The sequence below is a fragment of the Notothenia coriiceps genome, unplaced genomic scaffold (assembly GCF_000735185.1).
Source record: "Notothenia coriiceps isolate Sejong01 unplaced genomic scaffold, NC01 NC01_scaffold00037250, whole genome shotgun sequence".
NCBI lineage: Eukaryota > Metazoa > Chordata > Actinopteri > Perciformes > Nototheniidae > Notothenia > Notothenia coriiceps.
The window spans coordinates 8,309,440-8,322,491 of NW_011369951.1; the positions used below are offsets into that span (position 1 = coordinate 8,309,440).

At 41.1% G+C, this 13,052-nt stretch overlaps 1 protein-coding gene across 1 annotated transcript in view; it reads left to right on the forward strand.

The window, feature by feature from the left end:
- LOC104967253 (band 4.1-like protein 1) overlaps nt 1-13,052 on the forward strand; it is a 135,695-nt gene that overhangs the window by 88,417 nt on the left and 34,226 nt on the right. Inside the window, exons 2-4 of the mRNA XM_010796669.1 lie at nt 5,205-5,343; nt 5,723-5,890; nt 10,419-10,523. Coding sequence (XP_010794971.1) covers nt 5,305-5,343; nt 5,723-5,890; nt 10,419-10,523 — 312 coding nt within the window. The 5' untranslated portion in view covers nt 5,205-5,304. The remainder of the gene's footprint in view (nt 1-5,204; nt 5,344-5,722; nt 5,891-10,418; nt 10,524-13,052) is intronic.

Genomic DNA, 13,052 nt, shown 5'->3' on the forward strand with positions numbered 1-13,052 from the left:
GGGGGGGGGGGGGGGGGGTTAGCATCGCTACCGCTAACCATAGGGAAGTCTGTGAGACATTTCCGTTTGAGTCGCGATGGCACATCATTTCATTTCCTCCCTCTTGTCAATTCTTAGCGCTCCCGTTTACCTCGTTTGATCCCTCTGTCTTTCTAGCCGCCTCATCTTTTGGCCCTCTCACATCTTCTTCTCCTTGTTCAGTTTTCGGCTTTCTGTTTTTCTCTGTCACTCCACGAGAAAAAAAATAATCTGTGCTGTTACCATGGCAACTGCATCTGTGAGCTGAGCCAGTACTCTTCCATAGACATGCGCTCTCCCCCCATACTAAGATTTAAGCTTACCTCTGATGAGAAAGATGCAGGAGGAATGAAGAGAAGAGGCTGCGCTTGTTAGCGTTTCATAAACCCTCCGAGGGAGACATTGTGCTTTTCTCTGTGATGAACCGTTGTTACCGATGGCAGATATCAAAGACAGACATTATCAGTGAACTGCACACAGTGTACAACAAAGGAAACACGCTGCACTGTACGGTGCTTTCTTCTCCTCTGCAGAGTTCTCGCTCGCTAGTTTTACAGAGGTAATTGTGGGTAATGGTGTGATACAGGAAATTAATGCATTTAAAGAGCTCCACTGAAATCAATCTATATTAATTTGGCAACTAATCTGATGTCTAAATTAAAGGGTTTTCCACAAACTAAATTAGGATTACGTGATTTGCATTTTTAAAGAGGTCCAAGTATGCTTTTTCCCTGTAATGTGTTATATAGATTTTAGTGCATGTAAATGGTCTGCAAAGGCTCAAATCCCTGTGTTCCCTCCAAAGTGAGTTTCTCTCCAACACACTTCCCCCCCCCCTGCCTGAAACTCCTCCATTAGATTCCTTTGATTTCTTCTGTAACGTAGTGACATCACTTTGTAACACTCGCGCTTCTTTTGGTTATCGCTCAAACACATTGGACATGATGTGATGAAGGGGCGGGACATCTCTAAGCGGTTAACCAATCACAATAGAGCCGGCCAGCTAACCAATCAGAGCAGACTGGGCTCTGGTTTCAGACAGAGGGTGAAAAGAGGTGCAGCAGCACAGGCAGTATGAGACAAATAAAGAGCTTTTTGAACATTAAAGCATGGAGACATGTCCCAGTAGAGGAACATACAACACATATGAACCTGAAAATGAGCAGAATAGGGCCCCTTTAATGTTATGTCCTCATTGGGCTTTTACAATTTTGGCTGACATATCGTACACAACGTTTTTGACCACTTCAACACAACAGCAAATATTGATTTGGCTGGTCAGGAAACTGGTCATGTTTAGCTGTGTGCTCGTTAATGTGTTGAGAACAGAAGTGAAAGATGTCCACAGTGGGGAGCAGAGATTGGCGAGATGGGCTGTTTTCAGATTAGTTGTTGCTGTGAACACAGCACAGGAGACTGGAGTATTCTCACAGACAGCTGTAGATGGATGCATTGTGTCATGAAGCCCAGATGGATGTTAAGTGAAGGAGGACGTCAGCGCCTGGTCCACTTGGTCCGGATGAGAAAGTGCGCACCTGTATTGCACACTGAGAAGACGCTTGTTATTTTCAGCTTGAATAGATCTGACTAGGAGTCGAATGCGATAACAGTGAGACAGCGGCTTTTCGCCATCTGAACACCACACATGATGGAGTTTTTCCCTTCCAATCAGGAAGTGCATTTGGCATTCGCATCTGTAGGGGTTTCTATAACTCTGAGTCAGGAATAGCTAAAAAGAGTCCTGGAAGCTTCTCTTCAAGTTAACGTTTTTAATACAATGATACAATAAGTTTGCAAAAGTACTCGGCCAAGGTCTTCCTTCCAATTGCATATTCACATATTATCATCTAAAGTCTTCTCCCATTGGCTGAAGTCGACGGGGGCGGGTCCACGACACGTCTTGCCTTATTGTCATTTCCTGTCGTCTTCTGCTGTCTAATTTTACAATTCTTCAAATATCTGTTCGTCATTTAAACTTTCCATAATAATAGTATTGCAGCGTTGATGAGTGAGAGTTGAAGACAGTGTGTTTAGTATGTCACTCCACGTGTCATTCTCCTTATATTCACATTCACGATATACTATTAGCTACATGCTAATGGCTAACAACAACATCCGGTTCCGGAGGTCCATGGTGTCCCCTATATTCAGTCCGTGGGAAAACACAGTATATAATGTTATTTAAAATTCCAGTAAAATATATTGTTTTATTCCTTACACATCCATGATTCAGCCAGTGGAATAACATTGATTCAGCTACTTCTAGTCCAGTGCCTGAGAGAGAAGATGAGTATGCATACCACTCCACGCCTCACTGTTCTCCCCAAGGAGAGGAATTCATTTCTGTCAAATCTCTGTGATTGTAAGTAATGGTAAAGTTGTGATAGATTAGAACAGGAGGCGGAGGAGGGAGGAGGGAGGGTTTCACACTCCTTTAACCATGAGCAAAATGTCAAGACCTCCCCTGATTGGTTGCCAGAGGGGGTTTGTCTCTCCTCTGAACCAGTGTGAACCGGATAAGTTCCCACATCAATCGCCAGAAACTATCCCCTTTAACCCCCCCAAGCACAATGTTGATGTGATTTGCTGCTTGCGGGGCAGAGAGACCTCTCGGGTCAAACCGAGACTGGATTAAATACAAAGTCCTGGAGTAATGTCCGGGGAATTCTATTATACACAGCAGGCATTGTTTCTTTATGCTGTGTTGAGAGGATACCACTGAGGACATGTTCTCATATAATGGGCCTCATCTTCATTTAATAAAAGGTCACAAAGAACATGTTCCAGGGTCATAAGCTTTCTTTTAGATCTGCTGGGGAATAGGAACGCAGATGTTTAATAAAACACTGGTCTTACCGATAACACTGAACATTGTAAAAGAAAATATATTTGTCAATGATGCTCGATGTCTTATAGAGTACAAACTTACATTATTTTATTCCAATTATTACCAAATCTGCACTTTAGGTTTTCACTTGCCTATCGATAAATTGTCCACTATGGTTTTGTTGATTAAAGAAGACATATTATGCACATGTTCAGGTTCATATCAGTATGTAGTGTCTCTACTGTGACATGTCTCAATGCTTTAATGTTCAAAAAGTTCTTTATTTTTCTCATACTGCCTGTGCTGCAGCTCCTCTGTTCACCCTCTGTCTGAAACCAGAGCCCACTCTGCTCTGATTGGTTAGCTGGCAGACACTGTTGTGATTGATCAACCGCTTTGAGATGTCCCGCCCCTTAGCCTATGAGGTACAATATGTTGGAGTGCTTATAACACTACATGAAAGGTAGCATAATAGGGCCCCTTTAAAGGTCCCATGTCATGCTTTTCTGGTTATTACCCGGCCCCTTGTGTGTTACGAAGGTTTTTATGCATGTAAACGTCAAAACCCTCAAAGTACACCCTGTAGCGAGTAGAACTCTAACACAGAAAATACCTCCCAAAACGCCTCGTTGGAGATACGTCACTGTCCATTGATTCTTCCGGGTAACTCATGATGTCATGCGTTACCCGGAACCAAATGGACCAATCCGTGGAGCCGTTACGTTACGTCCACGGAGCCGTTACGTTAAGCCCCCGCTGATTGGTCCAAATTGACCAATCCACGGACTTCCTCACACACACACTCAGTGCAGGCAGCTCTGCTGATCTCTCCTCCCTGGCTGCAGGCTGATAACAGACAGTTGGGATCAATTCTCTCTGCAGACCCATTCTCACAGCGTTTATCAACCTTTTTCTTACTCAATATCAAGCCACACTTATTGTTTTTACTTCGGCTGTGACTTTGTGTGTGCTCTGGGTGAGTTTGGCTGTGTTTCGCTGTGTATCGCTAAACAAGGAAACAACACCTCCACGGAGCTCAGCGCGATTCACAACGTCCCGACCAATCAGAGCACACTGTGCTCACAGGGAGGGTGGGGGCTGGAGCTACAACGAGCCGTTAAAGGCAGAGAGTGAAATTCAGTGAATAGACGTAGTTTACAGAGGTGCTGTATGAGAAACCATAGTGAGTTTGGAAAATTGCACAATATAAATCTATTCTAGTAGACCACCTCAACAATGGAATTATGATCAGTGGAAATGGCCATGACATGGGAACTTTAACACATTGTATTGGGAATATTACAGTATGACCAGGTGTGAAGGTCTATGAAGTATTTGTCGGGACCAAAGAATGAAGATTTCTCCTCACTATTCCAGTGGTGTCAATGTGAACAAATCCTTAATATCATTCCGGTGAGCCTCTATGAGACGTGCTCACAGTGCACACCTCTCTAAACCAAGAAAACTTGCTGCCCACTACTTTAGCAGTTGTTATTATTCAGTCCACCCACACCATGCAACTAAAGGCAATGCATTCCAACTGATTTCCAGGATAATAAAGACATTGACAAAGTGATGTAGAAGTTGAGGAGGTGAAGCTGTAGGAAACTGGATTACCATTAAGAAAAAAAAGCACTTGAGTAATGTTGATGCATAACAAATCTACATAACTCAAACAAAGTGCCTGTTTACAATATAAAATGTTACTGTGCAAAGCTGATTAGTACGAACGCTTGTATATGTTTTTATTGGACAAATCAAATGCAACACTTTGACGTGACCCTGCATATTACTTTAACTTATCTTCAATTTAGTTACATCCTCCATGAAGCAATACAGACTGCAGAATTACAAGCATTCATACCCACTCAGAGATGATAATACCCTTATCTGATTTTAAGGTTGCGACTAAAGGAACAGTTTGAAGCCATGGCCATCGTGATTAGTGCTCACGGTCTTATTCGCTAATTCATTTTTTTGGTTATCACCGCCTTAGTGCTGGAGTTTGTCTTGCTTAAATAGATGATGATTATCTGGCTCAGTGAGGGATTCTATAATTAAAGGAAATGTCCTTGAAGGCAAGGTGAACTAAGTCTGTGGAAATAGTGTTGTATCAAGAAGATACAGCTTTTCAGAATGTGTAATGAATGTGGGTTTCTGGTGCCAGCACTGCCATTATTTGAGGCTGAATGCAATTTGGGTATTGCATTTTCACAGTCTCAAGAGCTCCCGCTGTCATCGCAGCTCATTTGAGGCGGGAAGAAAGCATGCGTTAAAGATTTGGACATGGCATTTTGAAGAGAGGCTCTGCAGTTGAGACCCTATTTTAACATATTTGTTGTCTTCTTGTCTTTCTCAGGTTGGTGTTACTTCTCTGAAGAGACGAGGCAAGAGGCAAGAGTCGGAGGCGAAGTGATCGAGATACGAGTCCTCCCAGACAGCAGGGGGCAGCAGCGAGCATGCAGGAATCAGCCTCAGACAGCAAGATGGCCAAACAGGTCAGAATGAAATAAATTACATTACTTCCTAGAATTTCTTGATATTGCCAACACTTTGTTCTGGTCTGAAGCAGTCTTCAAGTCCCTATTCAAAGATAACATGACAAGTATCTGTTTTGTCCCATTATTCAGTGGTTGCCTATCAATGTATTTTCCATTAGGTCTACAATATGCTGAAAAAGCACACTGGCAAAAAAAGCCATTAACTAATAAAGTCACGATACAGATTCTACACCAATGACTTTCTCATAGGCCATTACAATCATATAACTAAATCTTATACTGATAAATATACACCTTCCAGTTACAACTCATGTGTCAGTCAGATAAAATGAATAACTGTGTCATTCGACTATCCGTTTTATACATTTATGCTTAGGACCAGAACTCCAAGTATCTTGATGAAAACAGAGAAACAGACGAGATGTCGGAGAAAACGTCGCCAAACAAGAACCTCAAATCTCCCCAGAAAGGCTCCAAGCGACTCAAAACCGCCCCCTTCAAAATCACCCTGCTGGACACATCGGTGTTCGAAGGCGAAATTGAGGTATGGACAGTGGAAAACACGTTATTTTTTACAATTAGTCTTAACAAGCTTTGAACAAAGAAAGAGAAATATGCTTCTTTTCCTTTGCAGTTTTGGCCTTTGTGGGCAGTTGTGTGTTTTATAGTGCTGCTCTGAGCGGATATCAAACACAAAGAGAATACAGTAAAAGGGTGCCATGCTGAGAGATCACCAGGGGGCCGATCCAAAGCAATGTTACACATTTTCAGAAATACAAAAATAGTTCAACGTGAACGTTTCCCTTCTAAGCCAGATCTCTGTTGGCATTACTCAAGCAAAGGGATAAGGACATTTACGGCTCGCTTGCAAAGGGAACTGAAGGCATGCATAAGAAAGGAGAGGAGAGAAAGATGTAAGTGCATAGCCTTAAGATAAATGCACCGAAAGAAGCCGGAGATTTTCCGTCTCGCAGCGGCACACTTCTGATAGAATCGGTCTTTCTCTCCTTTTGAAATGTACTTTAGAGGATTGTGATGGCAGGAATTCATATCCATTTGCTTAACTTTGGAGATGACTATCCAGCATTATTTTTAAGCTTCTTGTTCGGGGCTTAACTTTTCATTCCCCCAAATCCAAGGCGTGATGTCTTGCACCGCTGCTTCTGTCGACCAGATTTAAGAGATAATGCCAATTGGTGGCATCCGGCGTGAGTCACAGCCTAGTACTCTGCCTCTTCAACTCTTCAGACAAACTGTCTTGAGGACTGGAGATGTATTGTATATGTTTATGGTTAAGGCCTGGGAATAAGAATTGGGTATAACCTCAAAACGTTCTGGGTCTAACTGGTAACATTTCCTCAAGTATCAAAAAGTATTGAAGTTATCAAATGACAAAATAGGACCTTGCCTTTGAAGATGACCCATATTTTATTCTGGCACCCCTATCCGTAAGAAACAGTGTCTGATAGTACATTTAAACACTTGCAAGTGACCCATACCAATGTTATTTATATGACCATTTTAATTTCTCTCACCCAAAATACTTGGTTATGAAAGTTTATAAGAATTGGACAAATATGCAGTGGGTCGCTTTGTATGCCCACCTAAAGGGGTTCCCAATGCAACTTGCTACCTGTGCCGTCATATAGTTTGCATGACCTCAAGAGGATGTAAGTAAAAGGTAATCAGAACTATTTGAGTTTCTTGAGTCTTGCATTGACTTTCTGATTTCAGAGTTTTGTTATTACTGTAAGTTAGCATTGACTGCTTGCTCAGATGCTTATGCATGTTACTTGTAGTTTTTGACCTGTGCTGTCGTTTAGGTTGCATGTCAGTTAAAGGTAATCAAAACTGACTCAAGACTGTGTGACTTTCTGAGTTTAGGGTTTTGTCATTACTGTAAGTTAGTTCTGAATGCTTGCTCAGATGTGTATGCTTGTTTACAAAAGTAAAACAATCCAAACCATAAAGACACTTAGACTACAAGTTCCACCCCTTTTGTTTCTGGAGCTTTAAACTGTATCATACAATCTTCCTAACCGTTCAATATTCAGCACATTTCTGCACAGCTCCACTTTGAAAACACATATTTTTAAGTTTATCCGATATTTATTTTCTATTGTAAATTGTTTTCATTTATGTATATTGACTTTTGTTAATTGCTATGCACCAGATCTGTAATGGCATCCAAGGTTTCCTTTTGCCACTATAGAGCGGGGTTGACGACACGCAATCCAAAGCAATAAGCAGTCGAAGGTTTTCAGTCAAAAAATGTAATTTATTAACAAAAAAGTATTGACTTAAATAGTCTCATAATAACAAATCTAAATCGATATTTCGGCGATATACTTTCCTATATAAACTATACTTTGCAGTCAAATTTGCAACACTAATCTCTGTTTACAATTTGCGGTCGATAAACTGTTCCGCTCCCGGTCTCATTAGGTCTAAGAGCACCGCGGCTGTCCTCAATTACCTCACTTAAATAAACACCAAGGAAACAGATCGTATTTATGATTTAAAATAAACAATCATTTCATCAAAAGATATTCACCATGGCAATATAAATCCTTTTCCATCATTAATTCATTTATCAAATTATGAAGCTAAATAATAACGTTGACTTCATTGTGGCTCTAACAAGATCCCTTAAACATCCAATTCATGTGAGCCTACGTTTTGATTCCAAAGCATTGATCAGTTTCTTTGTATTTTGTTAATTACATTTTTCTTTTCCTATTACCCTGTCTAAGGTCTATTGGTGCTAAAATCTTTATTAGATATTAAGGGTCACAGGATGTGCCTTTTTTTCCATTAAAAGCCGTCAGCACAGGCTGCTAACAGGCTGCTAGGAGATCTATCGTTATTACATGTTTGCAATCCAGGTGCAGCCAAGGAGAAAATAGAAAACGTTATTATCAGCCAGCCCTTAGGACACTTATGCACAACTCAATGAAACTTTGTGTGTGTAGGGGGAAGGGCGGTATTACTGTATGTGTGAGTGTGTGAGGTAAGAATATCAGGAATGCTATGCATGCACCAACACTCTCTCAGCATTGTGAAAACATCCTGCAAAACCCTGGGGCCTTTTCAGAACAACAATAGATAGCATTATGAAAGCTTTTGTCTTTGAAGCTCCTAAATATTTGAATATGCCGGTCACGCACAGACGATGCACAAAGTAGCCTCTTGCTTAGTCTCTTTTAATTCTAGTTGGGGAGAGCCTAACACATCCAGGTCTTGGCAGGCTTGCTCCTACTTCCTGTTTTTAATTGTTGGTTTGTAGCTTCATGCCTGTCACATTCAAACCTCCCTTGCACCACCATGAGTTGCTAATAACAGTGTTGAGTGAAGGCAGGCCACGCTCTCCCTGTAGGAGGTGCCACATTCACGGGGTAATTAAGTCACTTGTCATGGACGCATGGGTGAGCCTCTCTGTGTGTGGAGAGGAGGCACCACACCCAAACTCATTTCTCTCACCCCTGACTTCCCCCTCTGCTCACTGGAGTGTGATCCGCCTGCATGGTAAAGCCTGGCTGAGCAAAACAGGGATATTTTTTGCGAAATGTTGTGTTTCATGTTGTCTTTCTACATAGATTATTTTGAATGTCTATTCAGGTGGCAGCGCTGAAATCATTAATGTACAATTGAATATGTAATTGTTCCAGAGATAGACTTCATCGTGTCATGGATTATTAAGACTCCACATGCTGATTTGTTAATTAAATGTTGCTAGCTGTCACTCATGTCTTATAACGTACGCTTGCTTTAATTTGACACTCTCGTCATGCGGGACTTACTGACTGACATGATGAGAGATGATATGCACATTTACAGAATTGCTCCACCAACCCTTCACCCATATTTAGACAATGGTTGAACGCCTTTTAAATTCCTAGCATTCAGATATTAGTAAAAAAGACATTAGAGGGATAATTCTGCATCGGTTTCCCTGGCAACTGGTTGCTCCACGTCACAAAGTAAGCTCCAGGGGAAGAAGGTGTGTGTGTGTGTGTGTGTGTGTGTGTGTGTGTGTGTGTGTGTGTGTGTGTGTGTGTGTGTGTGTGTGTGTGTGTGTGTGTGTGTGTGTGTGTGTGTGTGTCATTATTTGTAAACCTTAACAGCCTTTACATTACCATACTTATATTCCTTGTTCTATAATTAACAGCGGCATATGGAGCCGGTGCATAGATTGACAATATTGAGTCAACATGTCATGTGACCCAGACAATTACAGTCAAAACCTGTTTAAGTATGAGCATTGTGTTGCAGGAAACCAGCTCACCAAGCAGTTAATGGCTTTTCATTAATTAAATTACAAAGCAATCAATACGAGGGAATTCAATTACTTTAAATCAGATAAGGGTTATTCGATTTTGTCGGTATCAGTATACCAGCTAACTAGGTTTTGTACCTATGACCTTCGTGTGTGTAGGGATGTGTGCTTACCAATGGGCTACTATGATGACAAATGTCCATAGTGTTTCATTCTATAACTACATTTGATGCATACCTCTATGAGCTTTACCAATGTGACAGTCACTGCTTACTGTACATACTTTGAAATATTGGGTGCGCCAATTGAGTCCAAACTGAATTATCTTATTGACTATTGAATGGTTTATGGATATTTGTTGACATTTCTCTTCAGCACCATGAGCAAAAATGTGTATTTGTGCATCCCGGACAAAGAAATAAACACACAAAGAAACTCCACCTTGAATACATGAACTTGTATCCTGACGGTGAATTGAAACATTCCTGAAATGCTCATCTCGAACTATTGTCAATAGCAGAGTAAATCTCTGCCTTCAGTACAAAGACCAATCCACCCAGGCAACTCCCCACACCCTTTCTACTGTGAAGTGTTTGAGGCACTCTGACTGTGACACAGCGCTAAATGGCTATAGTGCTTTATTGCTTTCAGAAAATGAGAACAGGAACGCAATCTTAAAGCACAGCTGTCTAATGCGGTCTGACATTGAGTTACACCAGCGAAAGAGAGTATTTCCCCTGCTTTCTTTTCCTTCTTGACCTTTTTGAACACTCTGTTTTGCATGTTGTCTTTGCAGAAACACTCCAAAGGACAGAGCCTGACGGACATGGTGTGTGAGCATCTCAACTTATTGGAGAAGGACTACTATGGTTTGACCTTTGCTGACACCGACACCCAGAAGGTCAGTGACTTGTGTACCTCATAACCCTCAGGGGGCATTTCGCCTCATACACACATCGCTCACAGGACAATCTGTATTCCTCTCACTTGTTGGCTGGGTCAAGCTCTCTCAGGGGTGCACTATCCAACAGAGATTGGGCTTGACAGAAGGCATTTGGAGAACATGACTCATACTCTTTGCAAGACAAGTCGTGAACTGTGTGAGAGATTCAGTTGTACAAATATTTCAGAAAGGAAGGGCTGCTCTGACATAATCAAGCGTCAATGTTTATCAGGAACATTTGAAGAATAGTTTGGTCAGAATGTTAACTGGCCACTTATTAGCTTACCCTAAGCCAGCGTTTCTCAAAGTGTGGAGTGGGGCGCAGAGATGTGATACAGTAGGTGGGTCGCGAATGGACGCGATGAACGGGAGTTTTTTTAAATTTATTTTTATTAATGTTTTGGACCTCAGGCCGGAATCGAACCTGGGTCCTCGCGGGGCCCCGGACCCCTCTAAGGGAGGTGAGGTCCACCCCCAAATAAAGCAGGTTAATATAATTAAATTGCATACATTTTCTTTTAGTAAACACTGAAAACGGGTCCCACAGACCCAAACAGCACACGAAGGTTAAAGGTAAGCATATAATAATGTTAAAATGTGCTAATTATATACACTGCAAAAAACAAAAAAAAAGGAATGAAAGTAGCTCACGACTTGTTTTATTTTTTGAAAGTAGCTCTCATCCTAAAAAAGGTTGGTGACCCCTGGCTTAGAATGTTCACATTGTTTGACATTCACATACTTCTCATTATATTTGGTCTATATCAAACCTGAGGTTCACTTGTTCAGGTGGGTGACACTGACACGTGACGTAATGCAATAAACCACAGCCTCCTGTCTTTACCAAGGAAATGTGTTTGAATGGCAAATGACTGACTCACTCTCCTAAGGTTGTTTAGTAATCCACCAGCAGAGGGCGCCCAACAGCTGCATTATTGAAGTGGGGAGCAGGCCTCCTTGGATCCATGAAATATCTTCATGACATGTTTGATTTGTTTTTGTGGTTTTTCTCAATTATGACAGCACATGCAACAACGTTGTCACCATTAAATGATATACAGTGTTCAACACTTGTTGACGTAATATCAATAATTATTTCAGTGAATGGAAAAGACGCCGATTTCTCGCTTTGGATTATGATCAGGACATTACAATAAGAGAGATAACATATTCCATGAAGAAGGTCACTCGTCTCGGGTAGAGACAGTTTACTATACATACCATTGGACCAACTTCAATAAATTCGACATATAATCACTCTGGACTATGTTACCATCCACCATCATATTTTTACATTAATATTATTTGTAGAAACAATGGGACAGGTGAATTTGGATTCCGGTAAGGTAACCATAGTGAGCCATAAAACACAGTGTCAAGCTAGAGAGAGTTTATCCGGCCGCGACGACGAGTTGTGAGGTTTCACCTTCAGAATAAAAGCTCTACTTTCATCCTTTATATGAGTAGACCGTACCTTTGCTATATTCGTTTTATTTTGAAACACAACTCCCGGAAATGACAATGTTATAATGCGGTTTTGACAACCCCTCCTCCAGAGAAGCTTCTTATCGTTGACTAAACAGAACTTCCTAGAAGTGGGACAAGTTTTCTTTTCAGGTCAGAAACTTTGCTCCCGGCGGTGTAATGTAAAGTGGAACCTTTGTCTTCCGACCTGCCGTGGTGACACCGCTAGTTTGGGCCTGTTCGGGTAACGTTGGGCTAGTTGTGAGGTAACGTTACACCAGACTTTAACATGCATATGCTAGCGCCTAACGGATCCATCATGGAGCTGGACTCGGAGTTTGTGAAAATTAAAGCTCACTACAGTGGGTAAGTAGCCTGTTAAAATGCTTGATACGGTGAGAGGGGAACACCTGTTTGTGTATGTGTCTGTGGGAGGGGGAGTACAGTGAGGTAGGTTCAGCCAGTGACTCTGCTCATGCACTGTCATTCACCTGTAGGCATAGTCAGAACAATTAGAATGAAAGTAATTGAGTCATATCGGAATTGTAGGACATTTAGAAGTCAAAGCTTTTGAATAATAAACCCTTTATTTTCAGAGGTGTCCAAACTTTTTTTCTCACTGAGGGCCACTCGAAAAACATACGAAGGGCTCCAGAGGGTTTCATTTATTCTGTTACAAAAAGTGTTGGCAGCTGATCCCTTATAACAGGAGCCTCAGATTGCTTATAATAAGGGGAATATGAAGGGTATATTTCAAGCTGGTTATATAAATAAGTGATTTGTTATTATTAAAATGTGTTAGAAAGTATTATCAACTTTAATTGACCGACACATTCATTATACCGTGTAATATCTGTTTACATATATATATATATATATATATATATATATTTAAGAAGTACAATATAAGAAAAGTTAAAGTTTCAGGTGTGGCCATTTCCCATTATACAGGACTGTCTCAGAAAATTAGAATATTGTGATAAAGTTCTTTATTTTCTGTAATGCAATTAAAAAAACAAAAAT